This window comes from Pseudophryne corroboree, chromosome 6 (assembly GCF_028390025.1).
Source record: "Pseudophryne corroboree isolate aPseCor3 chromosome 6, aPseCor3.hap2, whole genome shotgun sequence".
Classification (NCBI taxonomy): Eukaryota; Metazoa; Chordata; class Amphibia; order Anura; family Myobatrachidae; genus Pseudophryne; species Pseudophryne corroboree.
In genome coordinates, this window is record NC_086449.1 from 769,583,817 (window position 1) to 769,609,367 (window position 25,551).

A 25,551-nucleotide genomic window follows, 5' to 3' on the forward strand; every position below is an offset into this window, starting at 1 on the left:
TAGCGAGAGGCTGAGTGCTTCCATCCTCATGTGAAGCTGAACCACTAGCCATGAACATAGGCCAGGGCCTCAGCCGTTCCTTGCCACTCCGTGTGGTAAATGGCATATTGGCAAGTTTACGCTTCTCCTCCGACAATTTTATTTTAGGTTTTGGAGTCCTTTTTTTTCTGATATTTGGTGTTTTGGATTTGACATGCTCTGTACTATGACATTGGGCATCGGCCTTGGCAGACGACGTTGCTGGCATTTCATCGTCTCGGCCATGACTAGTGGCAGCAGCTTCAGCACGAGGTGGAAGTGGATCTTGATCTTTCCCTAATTTTGGAACCTCAACTTTTTTGTTCTCCATATTTTATAGGCAGAACTAAAAGGCACCTCAGGTAAACAATGGAGATGGATGGATTGGATACTAGTATACAATTATGGACGGACTGCCACGGTTAGGTGGTATAAAAAAACCACGGTTAGGTGGTATATAATACAATTATGGATGGACGGACTGCCTGCCGAGTGCCGACACAGAGGTAGCCACAGCCGTGAACTACCGCACTGTACACTGGTTGATAAAGAGATAGTAGTATACTCGTAACAACTAGTATGACGACGGTATAAAGAATGAAAAAAAAACCACGGTTAGGTGGTATATATTATAATACAATTATGGTTGGACGGACTGCCTGCCGAGTGCCGACACAGAGGTAGCCACAGCCGTGAACTACCGCACTGTACACTGGTTGATAAAGAGATAGTAGTATACTCGTAACAACTAGTATGACGACGGTATAAAGAATGAAAAAAAAACCACGGTTAGGTGGTATATATTATAATACAATTATGGTTGGACGGACTGCCTGCCGAGTGCCGACACAGAGGTAGCCACAGCCGTGAACTACCGCACTGTACACTGGTTGATAAAGAGATAGTAGTATACTCGTAACAACTAGTATGACGACGGTATAAAGAATGAAAAAAAAACCACGGTTAGGTGGTATATATTATAATACAATTATGGATGGACGGACTGCCTGCCGAGTGCCGACACAGAGGTAGCCACAGCCGTGAACTACCGCACTGTACACTGGTTGATAAAGAGATAGTAGTATACTCGTAACAACTAGTATGACGACGGTATAAAGAATGAAAAAAAAACCACGGTTAGGTGGTATATATTATAATACAATTATGGTTGGACGGACTGCCTGCCGAGTGCCGACACAGAGGTAGCCACAGCCGTGAACTACCGCACTGTACACTGGTTGATAAAGAGATAGTAGTATACTCGTAACAACTAGTATGACGACGGTATAAAGAATGAAAAAAAAACCACGGTTAGGTGGTATATATTATAATACAATTATGGTTGGACGGACTGCCTGCCGAGTGCCGACACAGAGGTAGCCACAGCCGTGAACTACCGCACTGTACACTGGTTGATAAAGAGATAGTAGTATACTCGTAACAACTAGTATGACGACGGTATAAAGAATGAAAAAAAAACCACGGTTAGGTGGTATATATTATAATACAATTATGGATGGACGGACTGCCTGCCGAGTGCCGACACAGAGGTAGCCACAGCCGTGAACTACCGCACTGTACTGTGTCTGCTGCTAATATAGACTGGTTGATAAAGAGATAGTATACAATACTACTAATATACTGGTGGTCAGGCACTGGTCACCACTAGTCACACTGGCAGTGGCACTCCTGCAGCAAAAGTGTGCACTGTTTAATTTTAATATAATATTATTTATCATGTACTCCTGGCTCCTGCTATAACAACCTGCAGTGCTCCCCAGTCTCCCCCACAATTATAAGCTTTATATACAATACATTGATGTGCAGCACACTGGGCTGAGCAGTGCACACAGACTGAGTCACTGTGTGACTGTGTATCGTTTTTTTCAGGCAGAGAACGGATATATTAAATAAAACAAACAACTGCACTGTCTCTGGTGGTCACTGGTCACTGTGGTCGTCAGTCACTAAACTCTGTCTGCACTCTCTTCTAATCTACAGTATCACAGCAATCTCTCTCTCTCTCTCTCTTCTAAATCTAATCTAAATGGAGAGGACGCCAGCCACGTCCTCTCCCTATCAATCTCAATGCACGTGTGAAAATGGCGGCGACGCGCGGCTCCTTATATAGAATCCGAGTCTCGCGAGAATCCGACAGCGTCATGATGACGTTCGGGCGCGCTCGGGTTAACCGAGCAAGGCGGGAAGATCCGAGTCGCTCGGACCCGTGAAAAAAAAAGTGAAGTTCGTGCGGGTTCGGATTCAAAGAAACCGAACCCGCTCATCTCTAGTTGGTACTTTATTTCTCCATGATTTGATACATTTTCCACTTAAAGGATTGATAAATCTCGCCCACAATCTGTCAACAAGGGCTGTTATTCTGACGCTTTATGTGACAGGGATAAGTACATTGTGTTACTCCCACACTGACACATTAGATCTTGCTGAACTCATGCTACCATTCTCCTCCAGCTTACTTCTCCCATTAAACGTGGGAATTAATGAATCTGCTACTTTTCCATACAATACTGTCTTCAGTAAAAGCAACATCTATCTATCTATCTATCTATCTATCTATCTATCTATCTATCTATCTATCTATCTATCTATAATAAAACTGTAAGGGTTGTGTCTGTACATAGCAGTTTTTTTTAACAATATATACTTCTAGAGACTGTTTAGGAACTATTGAGACAAAAAGAAAAATTAGGAATTTTTGTCTGTCTGTTCTTTCTGGCATCACGCAAAAACTACTGGATGAATGTGGATCGCGTTTTCACTATTGCACTGCTTAGTGATCTAGAAAGAAACGGAGGTATATATGATCTAGATGTGATATCAGGGAGAGGAGCAATAAAGGAAAAAACAGACGCTTGACAATCGGCGCACTGAAAGTTGGTATTATGATCATGTTTCCGTGGAACTTGATTTTGCCCAACTTATGCAACGGAACCCGATTAAGGGGGCATATTGTACCCCGGCCCCCCCTCTGTCAGGGACCCCCCCAGCCAGAGCACACTGACATCACTAGCTCTCCTTCTTGTGCAGCAGCAGAACTAGGCTTCCAGAATGAGAGCAGGGCAGTATGCAGTGTAGGCAGAGACACAGGAGTATCAGGTTTCATAAGATACCGACAGAGCTTCCAAGTGACAGAGAAATCCCAGTTATCCAATGGGAGCATTTGGGTCTAGAGAGAGACACACACAGAGAGTCCTCCTGAGTCCTGTCCCAGTGCGTAAGTAGTACAGAGACTGCTGCTATTGCATTATTGAAACATATATTATAGATTTTATTTTTCTATGTGTATTTTAAGGTTGTTTAAGTTGTCCTTGTTCCATACAGTAAAACTTTATAAAAGTGTTGTCTCTTAATTAGGTGGAGCTATAAACAGTACCCAGGCATTATAAGACTATTAGTTTAAATCTAATATACATCATTGGTTTAAATTTAATATACACAATCCATACCTCCCAACATGACCCATTCCCATAATTACCTACATTTATTTTCTACTCTCCGGGAGATACTCGGAGTGGAGAAGCAGGTGGGTGGTGACGGAGGCGGGGCCAAGCCAAAGATGTCACTAGGCCCTGCCCACTATACAAGCAAATACCGCGATTGGATGGTATTTGCATATGGGCGGAGCTTCGATGACGCAATTAGCATATGATTGCGTTGTTAAGCCCCGCCCCCTCCGCCGGGTCTGCGATTTGGCACTATTTATCTCCCCATTCTGTCCAGTTACCTAGGAACCGGGTGTCTCCCTCAGAATCCAGGAGAGTAGGCAAGTATGCACATTCCAGGAGGGACAAAATGCTCTCTACCTTGACCGCCCCCTTAATTTATGATTGCCATTACTTGTGTTAAAATACCTTTCTTATCAATTATATTGTTCAACACAGGTGACGCCAATCATATATTAAGAGGGAAACCCAGGTCGAGAGCATTTTGTCCCTGCTGGAATGGGTCATGTTGGAAGCTATGCACAATTTAATGTACACCCCCCCCCACCCCCCTCCTCCCCCACCCCCACCCTCTTCCCCTGGGCCCCATGTCGTAACTGCACTGGGCCGCACCAAAGCTTAATCCAGCCCTGAGCCCCAAACATATCTGTGTGTTAATCCCTGAAGGAAAAATTGCAAATTCAGTATTGTTGACAAAGAAATTTTGTAATCAATGTGTATAATATAAAATATACATTACAATATTAGATGGCACTACTGTCTTCGTAAAGTTAGTTCAGCTGAGCAATAACAGACCTTCCACTTGAGGGAAGCCGCAGACAACACAGTGTACAAAGACACGCTCTGTACTGGGGAAGAGGAGGGGGGGGGGGGGGGGGGGGTCGCCCGGACTGAGTCAGCAGCACTGCAGTCAGGGACATGCAGGTGACGGGCAAATGGTGTTAGTTCTCTCAGCACACTGCACCCCACAACACTGACTGGCGCCCCCTTGCCCTCCTCCCCGTACAGGCGCATGCCTTTGCACACTGTGTTGCAGCACTTGTATAAAATAAAATTTTAATTTTCCCAAAAGACAGAGGGTGTCCCGATACCCATGTGTGCCTCAGACCCCCCCACACACACACACACACCTCCCATTACCCATGTGTGCCTCAGACCCCCCGCCACACACACACACCTCCCATTACCCATGTGTGCCTCAGACCCCCCCCCCACACACACACCCCATTACCCATGTGTGCCTCAGACCCCCCCCACACACGCACACCTCCCATTACCCATGTGTGCCTCAGACCCCCCCCCCACACACACACCCCATTACCCATGTGTGCCTCAGACCCCCCCCACACACGCACACCTCCCATTACCCATGTGTGCCTCAGACCCCCCCCCCCCCCCCCCCCCACACACACACACACACACATCTCCCATTACCCGTGTGTGGCTCTAAACCCCTGCATGCCCTGTTCTGTGACACCAGAGGTGTTGCATAGTACCTCCTTTTGGCCACATCACAGGTAGCCCCTGGCTGGACCCTTTGGCACTTACCAGATTTTAATGTCTCCCTGCTTGGCATAGAGAAAGTATTCAAGTGTAAACCTAGTCCTGTCTGCTTGTGTGTCATTCTTGCCTGCTTGTGTGTCATTCTGTAGCCTTACAGCTGTATTGCTCCAGGGCCCCCTTATTTCTGCCAGTTCATTTGGGTGGAGATAATGTGTGCATCATCTCCTAGCTCATGAGAAGCTCAGCTTACACTGTTTAGTTCATGTGAATTTAGTGTAATATACTGTGGGCGGGATGTACTACAACTGCATACTATGGGGGTCATTCAGGTTTGTTAGCAAACCAAAAAAACACACTAATGGACAAAAACTATGCTGCATTGGGTGTGTTATATTGTTTCTGTGCAGGGTAAATACTGGCTGCTTGATTTTTACACTGCAATTTAGATTTCAGTTTGAACACACCCCACCCAAATATAACTCTCTCTGCACATGTTACATCTGCCCCACCTGCAGTGCAGCATGGTTTTGCCCATTAGTGAGCCTTTTGGTTGCTAACAAACCTGAGGATGGCCCTATATTCCGGCAAACATTGGAATGATAGTAATCGTATATGTACTACTACTAACATATGCACTTAGTATCGTAATGGACAGCTCTTCTGAAACGAGCTGGCCTTTGCAAAGCCAGACTTACATGTATCAGCCCTGGGAGGAACACGGTGGCTGCCGGATGCTGGGAGGTATCCGATTGGATCCCTCTCAGAAAGAAGCCCATAGTCTTCTATTGGGTATGCTGAGAGGGATCTGTATTGGATTCCTCTTAGGAAGATTGCAAAAAAGAAGTCCATAGGCTTCTATAGGGTGATGCCAGAAAAAGCTGGCGTTACCCTACACATCGGAATTCTGGCATCCCAAAGTTACTACATGTGTAATGCGGCATAAACCCAGTACGTCCCGCCCTTTATATTATGCATTATGACAGAATTTCATTGTAACACGTACATCAATGTAATGGTTTACACAACTTCCATATAGCACCTTAATGCCAGCAGCTAAAAGTTGCAGGACTTATCCTAAGAGGTGTGGGTCAAAAGGTCGACAGTAAAAAGGTTGACACAATCAAACGGTCGACATCGAAATGGTCGACACATGAAAAGGTTGACATATGGTTTTTTTGGGTGTCAAATTGTAGGTTTCAGCACATGAAACCCCAATAAGTGTACCGCTTAGCTCATCATGCTTCGGGCAAGGTGCCTCACTGGACTCTGTAGTCCATGTCTATGGTAAATTATGAAAAAGTTGAATAAAAAAGCAACACATTCCAAAAAACTTGTGTCGACCATATATTGTGTTGGTCATTGCCATTGAAAATGTAAATCTTATGAGGAAGGGATATTGGAACAGATGGTATTCCAGATTTTTGTCCATAATGCAAGCCTCATCAGATTGGGGGAATTTCAGGACACTCGAGACACCGCTGCTATTATTTTTAAAATCCCACCTGTGCTGGGTATTTAACAAATATTATTACATACAGCGCTTGATTAGTAATTGATTCATTTATGCAAAAAGGAAATGAAGACCATGTGATGTTATGGCAGCCAATCATTGGTTCCTCTGCATTTTATTTAATTTTAGCTGGGGTGTTTACTGGAATGACCCCAGGATTTCTAAGGATGTTTGGTATTGCAAGGATTTGAAGAGCTGCTGCATTCTATAACTCTGCCTTTTGTTGGTGTAACTCCACCAACCATTACTGGCTGCCTTACTCTTGCCTATCACTGAAGTTTCCAGGTATAGTGTTGTACTCATCCCTCCTGCTTCTGTGTAGGTTCCGCCTACAGTTGATTTGGTGCCGCCCACACGAGGCCACTTCTAGAAATGTTTTCAGGGGCATATTCATCATGAAAACATTGTTCAATGAGAATGATCCTAACAGCAGCTCAACCCTAACCCCAGCCCAATTCTAAATGCAGCCCAATAAAAACCGCAGCCCAACCATAACCGCTGCCTAACCCTAACTGCTGACCAATCCCAACCGCAGCCCAATCCTAAACGCAGCCTAACCCTAATTACAGCCTAACCCTAATTACAGCCCAACCCTAACTGCTACCCAACCCTAACTGCAGCCTAACCCTAACTGCAGCCTAACCCTAACTGCAGCCTAATTCTAACCACAGCCCAACCCTAACCACAACCTAACCCTAGCTGCAGCCCAACTCTCATTGCAGCCTAACCCTAACTGCAGCCTAACCCTAACCGCACCCCAACCCTATCCGCAGCCTAACACTAAACCTAACCTAATCCGCATCCTAACCCTAACTGCAACCCAATCCTACCCGCTGCCTAATCCTAACTGTAGTTCAACCCTAACCACAGCCCAGCCCTAACCACAACCAAACCCTAACCACAGCCCAGCCCTAACCATAACCCAACCCTAGCCGCAGGCCAACCCTAACCACAGCCCAACGTTAACTGTAGCCTAACAATCCTTACCGCAGCCTAACTCTAACCGCAGCCCAACCCTAACCACAACCTAATCTTAACCATAGCCCAACCCTAACAGCATCGCAGCCCAAACAGCAGCACAACCCTTACCGCAGCCTAACCCTAACCGCTGCCTAACCCTAACTGCAGACCAACCCTAACCCTAAATCTGTTATGTTGATCTTCACAATGTTGATACAATTTCGACATGTCACATTATGTCCATGTCAACATTGTTATATTTCTGCTGCGCCCCCCCCCCCCCCCCCATTTCCCATCTATTTCTGTTTGCACAGGTAGTCTCTGTACCATTGGGGTCTGTTCATTGTGAAATTACCCGAGCTGTGAGAAGCGTAGCTTTCTGGATCTAGGCTCTAGTAGCCATCTCCCCGTGCTTGCATGGGTTTCCTCCCACAATCCAAAAATATACTGGTAGGTTACTTGGCGCCAGACAAATAAAATTAACCCTATAGATTGTAAGCTCCACTGGGGCAGGGACTGATGTGAATGGCCAAATATTCTCTGTAAAGTGCTGCGGAATATGTGTGCGCTGTATAAATAACTGGTAATAAATAATAATAACTGCAACCATTGTAGTCTATGGGCTTCATTCTGCAAGGTTTTCCAGGGAGGGACTCTCGGTAAACTCCTCATGCACATGTGTGGTCTGATGACCAGGCGTGCACAGTAACATACCTCCCAACATTTGCCCAGGAAGAGACTCCATGTCGCGCCCGGTCAAAAAGGGGGCATGGTCTATGGAAAAGGGGTGTGGCTTCATGGGAGTGCTGCGATTGCAAGCCACGCCACCGCTTGTTGCTGGCATGTTCCCAGTACCTCTGATTCCCGTGATTAGATTCTGACAGGAGCCTCCCAACTGCCCCCCCCCCCAGGACACTGCGGGCCGAGGGTGGGACAGTCACAAAAATCGGGGCAGTTGGAAGGTATGCAGTAACACTGCCGGGGTCCAAACCTGGAGGTAATCACATTAGCAACCACTTGTTACACATCGCGGAGACGGGCTGCTATCACTCTGCATTCCTGACGAAGCCTCCCGCAGGCGAAACGCGTCGATACGGAGAACATCGATCCCGAGCAACGCTGAGTAGCGCTACACACAGCGTGCACGGGACTTCCGCCGGCGGACTCCGGACCCTGCCTATCAGCTTGGAGGACAGACCAGCCAGAGAGCTTCCTCCTGGAGAGAACAATTGTGCGCTCGGAAGGTAACCTCTTCTTTAAACAGGACTTCATTTGCTGCTAACAATTCCTGTAGGGATGTGCACAATCTATTTGGAAAAATCATCTACCTCTACAAACTCAGTTCTATAACTGGGAGTGTGCCCCCCCCCCCCCCCCCCCTTAAAAAAGGACTGTTACTTTAAGAGGATATCTGTGGTCATTACCATATTAACATAGAGGGAGTAAGCCGCAAAGCAGCGCATCCAACCTATGAGAACTGGTTGCATTTCAATTTTTGCACTGGAGACCACTACACCATCGTGGGGTATAGTGATTATTTTAAATTTTGTACTGTGCGCTGGGGAATAACCTTGTTTTTTCTGTGGGCTTCTATCTGAGCCTCTGTCCCTGCATGTGAATATTGGCAAATTCCAGCGATAAGTGATATGAACTTACATTTATGGGCACCAACTGCAGAATTTTGGCAAATATGCCCTAAGACAATACTAAAGAGAAACCCACATTGTGTTTGGAATAGAGTCTCGTGAAAGCACAGAATGATTATGCAATGATGGATGAAGAAGCAGCAAGTAACGGCAAATCAATAGTGCGATGAGTCAGTGTTTACAGCTGTGAGTTTTCTCCTTAAGCTACATACACGTTTATACATTCAGTCAAGGTTATGTGTTATTAACAATGGGCCTGATTCATGTTTGTACTGTAAGTAAAGCAAAAAAAAGTAATGAACATTGTCTGGAATAAGTCATGATGCGCAAATACATTTATATTGTTTCTGTGCAGGGTAAATAGTTGCTGCTTTTGCATGTAGACAACTTTATAATTACACTGCAATTTAGATTACAGTTGGAAGTTGAACACACCTCACCTAAATCTAACTCTCTCTGCACATGTTACATCTGCCCCACCTGCAGTACAGCATGGTTTTTCCCAGTTGTTTGCTGTTTTGTTTTACTTACACACATGAATCAGGCCCTAAGGGGGTCATTCAGGCGCGGTTGGATTTGCTATGACTGCTGCTTCCTTGGAATCCTATGACCATACCTCCCAACTGTCCCGATTTTCGCGGGACAGTCCCGTTTTTTGGGGACTGTCCCGCTGTCCCACCCGCAGGCCACAGTGTCCCGCGGTGGGGGGGGTCAGTTGGGAGGCTCTGTCAATCTTTGCTCTGCTTAGCAGAGCAGCGGTGAATAGACGCTGTGCGTATGCGCACAGCGTCTATTCAGTGGAGTCAGAGGGAGAGGGAGCATGCCAGCGGCTCACAGAGCGCTGGGCATGCCCCCCTCAGTGACGAAAACAGGGGCGTGGCTCGCGATCGCGGGTCCTCCCGCTAAGCCACGCCCCCTTTTCATAGGCCGCCCCCTTTTCGGGAGCGTCCCGCTCCACAAGTAAACAAAGTTGGGAGGTATGCTATGACAGATTCTTGACCTCTTCCGTCCCCCTAAAGGATGGAGACACGCCTCTGCTTTCACAAACAGGCTGTCGCCCCCCAAAACGGTAGCAGACTGTCCTGTGTATGCGCAAAGTACTGTACATTGAGCCGCCCTAGTGACCGCACCTGAATGAGGGTCTATGTGAGGAGTGGGATCGTATACTGCAGCACCACACAGTACAGCATCCTGCAAGGGCTACAATTTGGGAACACAAATGAATCCTTATCCACAAGATTCCAAAGCACATGCACCTCACTTAAAGTTCATTCATTTTATTTAGATTTAAAAGTTTAATTCACTTCTAAAGTACCATAATATAAGAAAAAGTTTGTTTAACCAACGGTGGACAGAATAGAGTATAAGTCATATCTAAGAGCCAGTAGGCGTTTTTAAGGAACCAAGGAAGAAGTGCATTAATAGGAAAAGGGTCCACAAAACTTGCAATTGCTTTAGGTCGCCTTCCCAGCTTTCTTGATTTCTCTTTCTCTGTTTGCGTAAAAGCCTCAGCATTTTCAGACGCCTGATATACATTAGCCGTTAGCTGATTGAAGGCATTCTGCACTGTTTCTTGAAAAAAGATTCCTGAAACTTTCCCTCTCTGTAGCCATGTAACCAGTCATGAAATAACTTCTTTTCCTCCCCTGTGCTCATTGGCATTCGGCCTACTCCCTCCTATCCTAACTCTGCCACATTACCCCAACATAAACATTCATTATTCTCCTCACAGCTGACATCTAGCCCCCGTTACCTGATATGTCACAATCATGCCAGTTATTTTTTCAAAAATGATTCTTTACACAAACTGTCTTCTGATCACCTTTGATCTGGTTTCCACCTTGTACTGCACCTTCCTCAGAGACACAGTTGGAGAAAAATGACAAAGAGCTCGTTATCCTCAAGTCTAAAGAGGAAAATTCTCTATACTTCATGTCTTAGATCTTACCTCAGCTTTTCACAACACTAACCTTTGTTTGTGGATATGTCTGTGCCGTCTTAGAGCCATATGCATTAAGCCCCCTGATAATCTGGCAAAGGACTCACCACAAGTTATGGTGTTGGAGATCATATTACCATAGCAATACAATACTGCAGCTGTCCCCGCGATCCCTAGCACAGTAGATTCCACCGCTATTACTAGTGGCGGAATTTGACACTACCTGGTCTCACTCAGCAGATGGAGGGATCCGGTCTGATTCCTCTTCGTAACCTGGACCTCTTTCCCATAGGGAGGAGTGAGGATCTAGGAACAAACGCCATCAGAAGATGATGTAGGTTCCTGCTGTCAAAAGTTTTGATGAATGAAAGTTCCCATACCACAGTATAGGGATGGCGGCCAGGATCGGAGATGAGGGGTAGACAGGAGATATGTTATGCTAGTGATATCTGCTGCATTATCACTGTGCTGAATAGCTCCAATACCTGGATATTATAACTGAAAATTACCATTATGACTTGCATTTAGTGATGATTAAGAAGCTCCCTCAGCAACTGTGATATCAACTGCCTTAGTTCTCATGATATCTACTTATTCTGGTGTAACCCTACCCTCAATACCTTGAACGAGAGCTGTCTATGTATTCTATTAAGGGATGGTTACCTAATAGCTGTGCCTCCACTCAAGCTATGTGTAGTATTTAACTACCGTTAAGGCTTGCTTGAGTAAGCCTGATCTCCATCCTTAGGGGATGATTCCCTTATATCATAGATATATTATCTAATATACCTGTCTCTTTCTTCCAGGATCTTCAGATCAACTTCCAGACGGACCACACACACATGGAAAGTATAACACTTTAATGACCAGTACCAAATGGATTAAGTATACATTAACATTTCATCAATTACACATTCCCCTTTAAGTCATTAATCCATGCTAACCCCCTGTCAATTAGGCCTATACAAAGTACCTGCATGCAATACAACAAATCCTTTTTCTTTTCAAGACACCCTTAGGTGTTAGAGTGACCCGGGTACTCTTAATATGATAGTGCACTATAAGGGCCCATAAACTTCCTAAAAATAACAGCAGTTAATACAGAATGTCTGACACTATGTTTTAGTATCAACTATCAGTTCTCCCTTCAGTTAAAGAGAAAGATGTTTGGCTCAGTCTACTTATGGTAGCGATTACTTTCTCCTATAAGGTTACTTATAGTTCCTCCTTGGCAGATAACAGAAAGTATCTATTTAGCTCATAGATAGTAACATCAACAGTTGATTACCAAGGAATCTGTATCCTTTCCTCATTAAAAATGTTACCGTAGTTGTCCAGTATTAAACTAAACTCCTAAGAAGCTGGTATGATAAACCTTTGTTATGCTGCGTCCTTGTGTCCATTTGAAGTAGCTGATGCTTTCTATATTTCAGAGCATATATAGCTTTTCGATTCCTGTATGCCTCAAATTATTGTTGTCTCTTAGGATGAGTCTATATTAAATATATCTGCAAGAGATGGTTTCTCTTATCATAGTCACAGCGAGCTCAAATCCTTTAACTTTAAAACTAATAGTCTCTTACGTGTCAGTCCTTCTTACGGGTTCACGAATATACATATAACACAGTTGTATTAAAGTGCCACAAGCTAGTCCTTGAATCGGGATGATATTCTAATCCTTTGTGGCTAAGAGGCTTTAACATCCATCCAATGTCACTGTAGTATGGCTACCTTTAATGTCCTTGACTCTAATTCTGCTAATTCAGGGGCATAAATACACACATTAGGTGGCAGCTTTAGGGTGTTACTTTCTATTTAGCGCTGCGGAACAATGTCTCTGGCTCTCCTTTGACTGATGTGATGCTGATATATGGAGGAGCTTTAAAACTATTTATGAAGCGTTAAACAGTTCAAGTTTCACTCCACTCCTCCTGTTACATATATATACCCAGTGCTTTCTACCTTCTCCTTAGCACTATGATTAAGCCATACATGGAACTGTCATTATAGGTCACTCTGACTACTGTGACCCATTACTATCCTCCTGCTTAATAGCCATTATTGCGGCCTAGCCCTGGAGTCCTTAGTCCCAATATGAAATTGACTATGTACCATAGTCACCTATGGCTTGCTGTGCTTAGTGTAGGGGTAATATAAATGGCTGGATTATGCACTCACACTTCTACGATCTAGTGATGCTGCAGCAGGATGCTCCCCCGACTCCTCCCTTACACTTACAGCCACACAGAATGGAGCCTCTGCTGCTGGTCCTGGCTTCTTTGTTGTGGCTGTCAGAGTCTGTGCCGGTAATAGGTAGGAAGGAACCCTCTCTGTCTCCCTGTCATAGGTGCGCCCTTCCAATACTGCTGGGTGAGTTGACTAGCGCTGATGCCGGGTTCTATGAACAGTGCTGAGTCTCAATGCTGCTGTCACCACCTTTACAGTAAGGAAGCCCTGTTCTGGCTACACACACTAAGCCCCCTCCGGCCGCCGCAATGTATACCGCTCAGCTCTAATGCGAGCGACGGCCGGAGCAGCAAAAAACTATGTTCTCTCACCAAGGGATATGCAGTCTCTCCCTCAGCTACACTCACAGCACCTCTCCACCCCTCTCTAGTAGTCACATGACCCACTCTGAGGTGATGCCCCGCCCACTGGCAATCACCCCACTAGGTGATTGACAGTTAGGAGCACAAGGACATTAACCCTTTAGATACACTGTGAAACCATAAAATAAGCCTTAATTGTATTCACCGCTACATTTACATCAATGTACATACAATTACATATCTGTGAACTGTATTATTTACCTCACAACATGCATACAGTATTACAACATCCATTAACTTTTATATATGAATAATATATATGCTTATACTCCATATTAGTCACCATATTATAACTACCTCAGTATAAGTGTTGTTTAAACCCTAAATCAGGGTTACACTGGGATATTTCCTTCCCCAGTTCCTCTTTCTATTGGGATACCTACGACTCAGTCTTGGTTCCCCATCTGTTTCCAGCTTACCCCTCTTCTCTGGGAACTAGGACCTTCTCCAATGAGTTACTGTGCATTTGAGGCAGATGATACCTTAGCTCACCTTCCTACTCCATACGGTACCTAATTTAGGGGTTTATTTACCAAGCCTTGCATGGAAGATAAAGTGGACGGAGATAAAGTACCAGCGTGTCGGCTCCTAACTGCCATATCACAGACTGGGTTTGAAAAATGACAGTTAGGAGCTGATTGGCTGGTACTTTATCTCTGTCCACTTTAACTCCATCCAAGCCTTAGTAAATAGACCCCTTAGTAAAGCTATCTCCAAGCCTTTGCAATTTTCACTTTTATTAATTATACTGTTCAGAAACTTCATTACAGCAATTTGGGGGTCATTCCGAGTTGATCGCTCGCTACCAGTTTTTAGCAGCCGTGCAAACGCTATGCCGCCGCCCACTGGGAGTGTATTTTAGCTTAGCAGAAGTGGGAACGGTTGTATTGCAGAGCGCCTGCAAACATTTTTTGTGTAGTTTCAGAGTAGCTCAAAACCTACTCAGCGCTTGCGATCACTTCAGACTATTCAGTTCCGGATTTGACGTCACACACCCGCCCAACGTTTGCCCAGCCATGCCTGCGTTTTCCCTGGCATGCCTGCGTTTTTTCAAACACTCCCTGAAAACGGTCAGTTGACACCCAGAAACGCCCACTTCATGTCAATCACTCTGCGGCAACCAGTGCGACTAAAATGCATCGCTAGACCCTGTGCAAAACTGCATCGTTCGTTGTGGCAGTACGTCATGCGTGCGCATTGCGCCGCATACACATGCGCAGAATTGCCATTTTTTCCCCTGATCGCTGCGCTGCGAACAAATGCAGCTAGCGATCAACTCGGAATGACCACCTTTATTGGGTACAAATTGCCTGATGTGACCGGGAACAATGGAGGAATTTGCGCTGTCTGCTATGTTTAATCAGCGTGTTTCCAATGCCAAAGCACACACAGGATCCGTATGCCGATGGACTAAGGAGCTCATGCAGCGCAGTTTGCCTATATCGGCAAACTGCGCATGCGCAATGGCTGCATCTCGAGAGTTTGCGGCTGCAATGTGATTGACAGCGGCGGGTGTCCACAGGGCCGCAACAAGTCGCTGGCGGGGGGCATGGCGGGCCGAATGGGGGCTTGCCGGGAATAAAAGAATGGCAGCGTAGCCAGACTGCGCTGCCAGGGATCAACCTTAATTCAATGCGGCCGCAATTAAATTGCAGATGCATCGTGAGGAGGCGCCATACATGCTGGGTGGCCTTGGCCTGTGCTGGGTGTCCTAAAGCCATTATTATGCTGTTAGGTCAATGACTCTTAGTTGATAATCATTTTGTACATCCAGGGTACTGTACAATGAAATAAAAGGGGTCCAGAGTCAGTGATATTGAGGCCTGCCCTAAAATTCAGACTTAAGCAGTTCAGCAAGTCAACTATAAAACCACTAAACTGACACAAAATCTGAGCTGTACATAAATAGCACTATTTTTATTATATATTTTTGTTACAGAGGCTTTAGATACTTTGGCATAAAATCCATATTTTGTTTGTGTTCTAGATCTATAAGGGTAGCAGGAAGCTGCTCTCAGCCGGGATAGCAGGCTAAGGAAACCATCCATAATATTGATTAATTATTATCACTCCACATGGGAATAATTCATTATTGCCGGATATGTCTCATTTTTTGGTGTGTTAATTTAATGTCAGGTCAGGTTAGAGGGACGTAGCTCTATTAATTAAATGTAAATGTTACTAATTTAATGTCACGGCTGGATGCAGGGAGGAAGGCCTATCAGGATCCGGTCAGGATTCCGGCGTTTGGGATCCCGTAAATCAGAATACCTATGCTGGAATCCCGACAATGCACAGAAAACTGACGCCGGGATCCCGTCATGGAGCGCAATGCCGGCGCCAGGATCCTGAGTGAAGGACTGCAGAGAGGTAAGAATGGGGGTGGGAGAGGTTAGGTTTAACCTGCGGGGGGAGGGTTAGGAATAGACTGCGGAGGGGGAGGGTTTGGGTTAGGCACCACCAGGGAGGGTTAGGATTAGACTGTGGAGGAGGGATGGTTAGGTTTAGGCTGCGGGGGGGGGGGGGGGGGGGGGGTGAGGGTTAGGCTGCAGGGGGGGGGGGGGGGGAGTTAGCATCAGGCTGCGGGTAAGGAGCAATAGGATTAGAGAGGTTAGGGATTAGGGGTAGCATAGTTACCTAGTAGGTGTCGGGATCCCGAGCGTTGGGATGCCGCTGTCGGTATTCTGACTGCCGGTATCCCAAGCACCCGGGATCTCAATACCATCTTGGCCTATCCTATATATAAAACATGGGTGCTATTGAATTAATGGCAGGTCTGGTTAGGGGGTCTAGGGAGACCAAGAGGGCACATACATCACCAGGCTTTTCATATGAGCCTGGCCTTTTATTATAAGCCTATCCCTGTTTAAGAACAGTGACCAGCCATTCCAGACAGGAACCAAGTGTAAGACATGAGCAGTGGTATCAGGTAGTGAAAGCTGCAAGAACATGTAGAGTCTGCCACCTGTCCTGCTATTGGTGGGGCAGTCCCGACTTTTGGTGACTATCATAACTTTGTGCCCCCTGCCAGGGCAGTTGAGAGGTAATGCCTATTTCACAGTGTCTGCTAATGAAGGGAAAGCTAAGGGCACAATAGTAGTGAACCCAGCATTGCCTGTGTATTTGAAGAGGATCCTAAGGGCTGGGTCCTCAAACTGTATCAAATTCTATCTATTTGCATAATTGTCATGTTCACTATGGCGGCATGGCGTTGAACCCCCCTGTAGAAATCCTACAAATTGATATGTATAAAGGAAAAAAAAAACCTTGCCCTGGTCACCTGATTGATTCTTCTGTCCTTCCGACGCTGTGCCAGGAGGGAAAAGTGATCACTCAGGTGAGGTGACGGCGGCAGCCATACTCCATTCCTTCCATTCACACTGGTGGCTGGCTATGCCCCTCCAGAACACATGCTATTTCATTGGGGAGCCTGCCTTGCATTCCTCAGAAGGACTCTTCATGCTCCTGTGATACAATGCTCTACAGTTAGGGTTGCCACCTCTCCCTGATTTCCTGGATTCTCCAGGAATAAGGGGACCCTGGGAGCACCAGCAGTGCTCCTTGGCAGCCAAGGAACTCAATGAACTACAGTGACTGTCTCACGAGATGATGACATCAAATCTTGCGAGACTGTGTTCAGCCCAAACTGAGCCGAAGCTGCCGTGATGCTCTTCCTCAGCGTTTCCCCGGGCTGTGGTGGTGAAGTATCGCCGGCCCGGCTCATGTGAGAAGAGCAACGAGAGCTGACAGGCATGTCACACATATATTTATAATATAATGAGCATGCATGAAACAAATAGTTATATATAGATATATGTATATTTTTTAATCACTAACAGACACCTTTTAGTAGTGCATTTGTTTGTTTAACCTGTTGAAGCGTGATAGTGATTAGGTTGTGTGCAACACTTACACTTCCATGGTTCTTCCCTCTTTCACACAATCTAGTTTTAAGGCACTAAATGCCTGTAATTTATCCAAGTGGCGACTATTATGTTCCTATTTATATAGATACACTGTTTCATTTAGATTGTTTGTACATAAAATATTTTATAAATATGGTACATCATTGTATTCACATGAACATTGCTTGGTGCCATGGGGGGGGGGGGGTTTGGGATTGGGGGGTGGATCTCCAGGAATCGATGATGCGTGAGGTGGCAACCCTATCTACAGTGTGCGTGAGGGACCGCAGGATAGGTAAGTAATTTAATGGCCGCCCCTAGAGATTTGCTATCTGAGTTTTACCACTAGAATAGGTTGGAAGGGGAGTATTTAATAATATACACTGCTCAAAAAAATAAAGGGAACACTAAAATAACACATCCTAGATCTGAATGAATGAAATATTCTTATTAAATACTTTGTTCTTTACATAGTTGAATGTGCTGACAACAAAATCACACAAAAATTATCAATGGAAATCAAACTTATTAACCCATGGAGGTCTGGATTTGGAGTCACACTCAAAATTAAAGTGGAAAAACACACTACAGGCTGATCCAATTTTGATGTAATGTCCTTAAAACAAGTCAAAATGAGGCTCAGTAGTGTCTGTGGCCTCCACGTGCCTGTATGGCCTCCCTACAACGCCTGGGCATGCTCCTGATGAGGTGGCGGATGGTCTCCTGAGGGATCTCCTCCCAGACCTGGACTAAAGCATCCGCCAACTCCTGGACAGTCTGTGGTGCAACGTGGCGTTGGTGGATGGAGCGAGACATGATGTCCCAGCTCAATTGGATTCAGGTCTGGGGAACGGGCGGGCCAGTCCATAGCATCAATGCCTTCGTCTTGCAGGAACTGCTGACACACTCCAGCCACATGAGGTCTAGAATTGTCAGGCATTAGGAGGAACCCAGGGCCAACCGCACCAGCATATGGTCTCACAAGGGGTCTGAGGATCTCATCTTGGTACCTAATGGCAGTCAGGCTACCTCTGGCGAGCACATGGAGGGCTGTGCGGCCCCCCAAAGAAATGCCACCCCACACCATTACTGACCCACTGCCAAACCGGTCATGCTGGAGGATGTTGCAGGCAGCAGAACGTTCTCCTTGGCATCTCCAGACTCTGTCACATCTGTCACATGTGCTCAGTGAGAACCTGCTTTCATCTGTGAAGAGCACAGGGCGCCAGTGGCAAATTTGCCAATCTTGGTGTTTTCTGGCAAATGCCAAACGTCCTGCACGGTGTTGGGCTGTAAGCACAACCCCCACCTGTGGACGTCGGGCCCCCATACCACCCTCATGGAGTCTGTTTCTGATCGTTTGAGTAGACACATGCACATTTGTGGCTTGCTGGAGGTCATTTTGCAGGGCTCTGGCAGTGCTCCTCCTGTTCCTCCTTGCACAAAGGCGGAGGTAGCGGTCCTGTTGCTGGGTTGTTGCCCTCCTACGGCCTCCTCCACATCTCCAGATGTACTAGCCTGTCTCCTGGTAGCGCCTCCATGCTCTGGACACTACGCTGACACACACAGCAAACCTTCTTGCCACAGCTCGCATTGATGTGCCATCCTGGATGAGCTGCACTACCTGAGCCACTTGTGTGGGTTGTAGGAAGGTCATACAGGCACGTGGAGGCCACACACACTACTGAGCCTCATTTTGACTTGTTTTAAGGACATTACATCAAAGTTGGATCAGCCTGTAGTGTGTTTTCCACTTTAATTTTGAGTGTGACTGCAAATCCAGACCTCCATGGGTTAATAAATTTGATTTCCATTGATAATTTTTGTGTGATTTTGTTGTCAGCACATTCAATTATGTAAAGAACAAAGTATTTAATAAGAATATTTCATTCATTCAGATCTAGGATGTGTTATTTTAGTGTTCCCTTTATTTTTTTGAGCAGTGTATATATATATATATATATGAAAGTGTCTAAATCTATCAAATAGAAATTAGAATTCTCTCTGTATTGTGCAAATGTTGCTAGAATTCACAATGTGTTATACCGAGGTCACTAGAATACTCTCTGTTTTGTATATTGGGGATTAAAATGCTCATATTTTCTATATCAGTCATTAGAAAGCTCTGTGTATTGTATAGAGGTAACTAGAATGCTCTCTGTATTGTATAGTGGTCACTAGAATATAGTCTCACTTTATTAGATGAGGCTGGAAGGTGTTGATTGATTATACAGTAAACAAGCAGTGCGTCCTACCTGACGGTGGTAGGGGGGCTGCCGCTACTCCTGCCTGCCCAGAGAGGGGAGAGGAGACAGTCAACCCATCAGCCAGGTAACGGCATCTGTGCAATGGATACGGCAGGTGCCGGGACCTGCGCACGCTCAACGACAGCATGTAGACTGAGCATGCGTAAACACCCGGCTTCTATGGACTGCATCGGTTGCAGCCCATAGAAGCCAACTAGGGCTGACGAGGCAGGAAGTGGCTTCCTATAGGAAGCCAGCTCTCTGCTTATCACAGCCCGGTCTGGCAGTCCCGAACGGAGGAAACACCTCCCAATAGGACTGCCTGTAGTGTCTGTGACTGACAGGTAGGAATTTCAATAGGGAGTCACTACCAGCCACAGTGAAGCTAGTGCAGTCACGGACTGCATCTGGCTCACTGACACTGAGCTGGGGTGGCTGATTTTACCTGGGGGGGCTGCAGTCCCCCACTGAGTAAAATGGTAAAATCCGCCACTGAGTAAAATGCTTTTGCATGCCAATATTTTCATATATGTACAGTAGTTGGATTTTGAAATTGTAGTTGGCTATAGAAACCACATCCACACACACAGTTTTTGTCACACCCATTTTTGCACTGTAGTGCATAGACAGAAAAAGCGTGGGCACTTGTCTGTGATTACCCCCTTAGACTAAGAATTGCAAACCAGCCCTTGCATGCAGTGCATCCGGAATGAATGCAACTCTTTTGTTCGCTAATGAATTAACTGCAAATATGTTCCACCAAAGGCTGACAGTATAAGCATGAGGGGTATTGAAGCACTAGGAGTTCCAGTGTTTCACCTTTAATTATGTGCTGGTAGTTCCCCCTTTAAGACAGTCAGCTTAATTCTTAACAGCCAATAGTAGTAAAGTGGGGGAGGAGTTTTGTAGTTACCGCTAATAGTAGAATATCTTTCTCTTTGTTTCGGTCCCCCCCCCCCCCCCCCCCTTCCCCCCTTTTTGTGTATGGTTTGCTAGTGTGTGCGTGGCGGTAAAGAACGGTAGTCTCTGAACGGGTGGCTTGTGGCAAGGAGAGCTGAACACCACTGTTTGGTTCAGGGTGTGTTTGGTTGTCCTGTCCATTCTTTAATGCTGCTACCATTTAAAAATGGAAATGTAAAAGTAATGGCCCTCATTCCGAGTTGTTCGCTCGGAGTTTTTCATCGCATCGCAGTGAGAATTCTCTTAGTGCGCATGCGCAATGTTCGCACTGCGACTGCGCCAAGTAACTTTACTATGAAGAAAGTAAGTTTACTCACGGCATTTTCATCGCTCCGACGTTCGCATTGTGATTGACAGGAAATGGGTGTTACTGGGCGGATGCACGGCGTTTTAGGGGCGTGTGGCTGGAAACGCTACCGTTTCCGGAAAAAACGCAGGAGTGGCCGGAGAAACGGTGGGAGTGCCTGGGCGAACGCTGGGTGTGTTTATGACGTCAGCCAGGAACGAAAAGCACTGAACTGATCGCACAGGCAGAGTAAGTCTGAAGCTACTCAGAAACTGCTAACTCGTTTGTAATCGCAATATTGCGCGTACGTCGGTCGCAATTTTAAGAAGCTAAGATTCACTCCCAGTAGGCGGCGGCTTAGCGTGTGTAACTCTGCTACATTCGCCTTGCGAGCGAACAACTCGGAATGAGGGCCAATATTTGTCAATAAGAAAAATTAATTTAAACACCAGCACTGTCGTCTGTGTTTTTATTCTCAGTGGTTATGTTATATATACTGTATATAGGCCCTCATTCCGAGTTGTTCGCTCGCTAGCTGCTTTTAGCAGCATTGCACACGCTAAGCCGCCGCCCTCTGGGAGTGTATCTTAGCATAGCAGAATTGCGAACGAAAGATTTGCAAAATTGCGAATAGAAATTTCTTAGCAGTTTCTGAGTAGCTCGACACTTACTCTGCCACTGCGATCAGTTCAGTCAGTTTCGTTCCTGGTTTGACGTCACAAACACACCCAGCGTTCGCCCAGGCACTCCCCCGTTTCTCCAGCCACTCCCGCGTTTTTCCCAGAAACGGCAGCGTTTTTTCACACACACCCATAAAACGGCCAGTTTCCGCCCAGAAACACCCACTTCCTGTCAATCACATTACGATCACCAGAACGAAGAAAAATCCTCGTAATGCCGTGAGTAAAATACCTAACTTTTGAGTAAAATAACTAAGCGCATGCGCTCTGCGAACATTGCGCATGCGCAGTAAGCGACTAATCGCAATACAGCGAAATTCGGCAACGAGCGAACATCTCGGAATGAGGGCCATAGTTATAACATTTAAAGATTAACACAAAATTATGCCGTGAGTTTAAATCATCGGCCCTCATTCCGAGTTGATCGCTCGCAAGGCGATTTTAGCAGAGTTACACACGCTAAGCCGCCGCCTACTGGGAGTGAATCTTAGCTTCTTAAAATTGCGACCGATGTATTCGCAATATTGCGATTACTAACTACTTAGCAGTTTCAGAGTAGCTTCAGACTTACTCTGCCTGTGCGATCAGTTCAGTGCTTGTCGTTCCTGTTTTGACGTCACAAACACACCCAGCGTTCGCCCAGACACTCCCCCGTTTCCCCGGCCACTCCTGCGTTTTTTCCGGAAACGGTAGCGTTTTTTCCCGCACGCCCATAAAACGGCCTGTTTCCGCCCAGTAACACCCATTTCCTGTCAATCACATTACAATCGCCGGAGCGATGAAAAAGCCGTGAGTAAAAATACTATCTCCATTGTAAAATTACTTGGCGCAGTCGCAGTGCGAATATTGCGCATGCGTACTAAGCGGAATTTCACTGCGATGCGATGAAATATACCGAGCGAACGACTCGGAATGAGGGCCATCATTCGAAAAATTGCACTTGAAATATTTGTTACGTTATTTATACAAATTATACGTAAGCTAATTACTGCTCAGAACCGGCCTCCGGGAAACGGGATTGTTTTATTGTGTTCATTATTCACGCTTTGCAATTTCCCTAAGCGGACAGTGCCGGAGTGTAAATAAATACTAATACTAATAGCTGTACTCTCCGGGCTCTATTTTGTTCTCACGTCCTTCTTGTCTATCACTTACTCTTTATCTTCTCTATCACTGTGACACATTATGTCCCCTCCCATCCTACACTCTGCGCTTTTTAATTTGTTTTACAGCGATAGGATCTTGATTTATTCCGCATGGAGTTGTGACCTTATCTGTCGGTGACACATTGGTTAGAAATGAAAGGTTGCCACCCCGCACTCACCTCGAGCTGAAAGCTTCTTGGTGTTAATGATTTTTGCTGCATACTCCTGGCCAGATAAAACTTTCACACATCTGCGGACAATGGAGAAAGCTCCCCTAGGAATAAAAGAGACAGGATGGTCATTTTATTTATTTTGTCATTAGCATGAAGAAATAGCAATCTCCATTACAGATGATACCTGGAGTTATGCAACTGTAACTTTAACAAAGAAATGACTTGTAAAAAAAACAATACATGTTCTATTTTTCTCATTAGCGGCCCTCTGCCGAGCTAAACGAAAGTCGGCCGCAATTCGACTTATATTGCGTACAAGGAAATAAATCTGTAGTTTCAGTATACATCTATTCAACCACATCGCCCCCTACCTGTACACTTGTTTTCATAGTCATCATCATTATCACATTTGCACCATGCTTACCCTTGATGCAGGAGATGCATGTGAAAACCGGTGTATTTAGGCGTATGCTTAACACAGCACGCAATTCCGATGACACGCACTCACGAAACTTAGCTTACTGTGTAAGCCCCGTTGCCACCCAGTAACACCCCTTCAGCAGCAGGTGGGGTTCCAACTGCCAATAATAAACACAAACTTTCTGCAAAACAGACTTGCATTCAACTTGTCATCAGTCCCTAGGTTTCTAATTATGGCAGTTTATGTGTAGTTTAGGTTTGGAAGACTTATTACAGAGATCCAGCAGACGCAGTATGGTTGTATTAATTGAAGTTTGTTGTGCAGTATGTAAACTGCCACACCTGAAAGACGTTTCCAGATTCAGACCAGAGGATTTATCGTCTGGCGGTTTGGAAGGTAGGATCCCACGCTGAATCCGAAGCAAGCGGGTGACACATCCAGTATTACTATGCAATTTGCCTAAGTGGAGTGCCTGGATAGTAAGACTGTGTTGGACTTAATAGACAAGGGAGGTGCTATCCTGCCAGGTTAACTAGTCTTGTAAAACCACCTCCCCTAAGATAAACAGCCTAACCTGCCCATCATTAGATTCCAGTCTCTAGGGGATGAGGTTGGAAAAAAATGATTGAACCACCTCACCTGGAGAATACTGGAGCAATGCTGACTAGAACTACGCCCAGGGGCATTTTACGAGAAGAGGGGTTTCATGTGCATCATCCTTGCTGTGCCAGCGGTGGTCGGGTCTGTACGGTGGCTTCCCCCAGACTTGTTCCTGGTGGTGCCAGAGCCTTTGTTATCTGCTGTGCCTGCTCCATCTTTCCAAATACACAGATGTTGCTGCTGGGAACAAGAATAGGGAAGCCCCCCTGGTCCAATGGGCCCTTGTACACACCATACCCTGCACCAATTCTAGATACACTAATGACTGGAGTCTTCTGGTACTCTAGAGTCTAGACCATTGTGTATCAGGGAAGATAAGTTTAAAAGTATTGTTGGGTGAGTACTAAGTACAATGGCCTAGGCTTGTCTTTGCGACCTGGCAGAGGCGTGGGACAACCATGGAGGTGGAGAGACAAAGACAAATTTTAGGTGGGTGTGGCCATGCCTCTGCTTGGCTATTCCCCCTCTAGCACCGGGTTCCATGAGATGTCTCAGCTGCTCTAGTAATAACATATTGTGGCATTACAAGTGTCAGCATACTGCACAATGACAACCCATGAGGTTTACTGGATACTGCCATGTAAAGAACTACAATCCCCAGCTTGCACATGAGTGGAAGTGCATATTTGCACTTGTGTTGCCATAATAGTGTACTATAAAAGAAGCCTAACAAATACACATACGTTTAGAATATTTGAATAGGCTTTATTTATAAAAATAGGAGCTTATTTTTACTGAAATAAATATTGCGTTAGGTTATTTTAATATATTTAATACATTCAAAAGCATCAAATGTGATTTATATAGTACAGATGTTGCAATTAGGTCTAACTGATACAAATAACGTGATGTTTAAAGTAGCAATCCCACAAAGAAGGTATATTTCATTATTCTTTAAGAAACAGGTTTTACGCATACATTTTTTTAGATGCCCATCTACAAATCATTATCTTATTTTCATAATTTTTTTTTTTTTTTGGGGGGGGGGGGGGTTAACAAATATGGCTGCCACAGGCTCGCAACTTGTCATTTGAAGGCAGGTGGATAAGAAGGATGGTAAGATTTTACATTACAGGGGCAATACATACAGTAGCCTCTCTGCTCACTACATCAAGTGCCATGCGACAGTGGTTGTCATGGTTGTCACATGACCATGTGCAGAATGATAAATCATTAAAAACAGCCTAAAAAAAGCAAGGCAATAAAAAATGGTATATAGCAACCTTCTACTTATAGCCTGACACTGTGATTATGTAAAAGATATACACCTGACTTTTTTCTTGGAATTTCTGTTTTAAAAACCAATGTAGTACACATGAAAGTTGCTACAGCTTATCAACAATGCTGCATAACACCCTCCTAGCTCCCCATCACACCAGTCATACTAGTGACAGGTGGCTCCAGGGAGGAAGATAGGAACTAAATT

At 45.4% G+C, this 25,551-nt stretch overlaps 1 protein-coding gene across 3 annotated transcripts in view; it reads right to left on the bottom strand.

Moving 5' to 3' along the window:
- Positions 1–25,551, bottom strand: part of CAMK2A (calcium/calmodulin dependent protein kinase II alpha) — a 339,869-nt gene that overhangs the window by 206,013 nt on the left and 108,305 nt on the right. For all 3 annotated transcript variants that reach the window (XM_063928633.1, XM_063928634.1, XM_063928635.1), the window contains exon 2: positions 23,051–23,145. In XM_063928633.1, the coding sequence (XP_063784703.1) occupies positions 23,051–23,145 (95 nt within the window). The remainder of the gene's footprint in view (positions 1–23,050; positions 23,146–25,551) is intronic.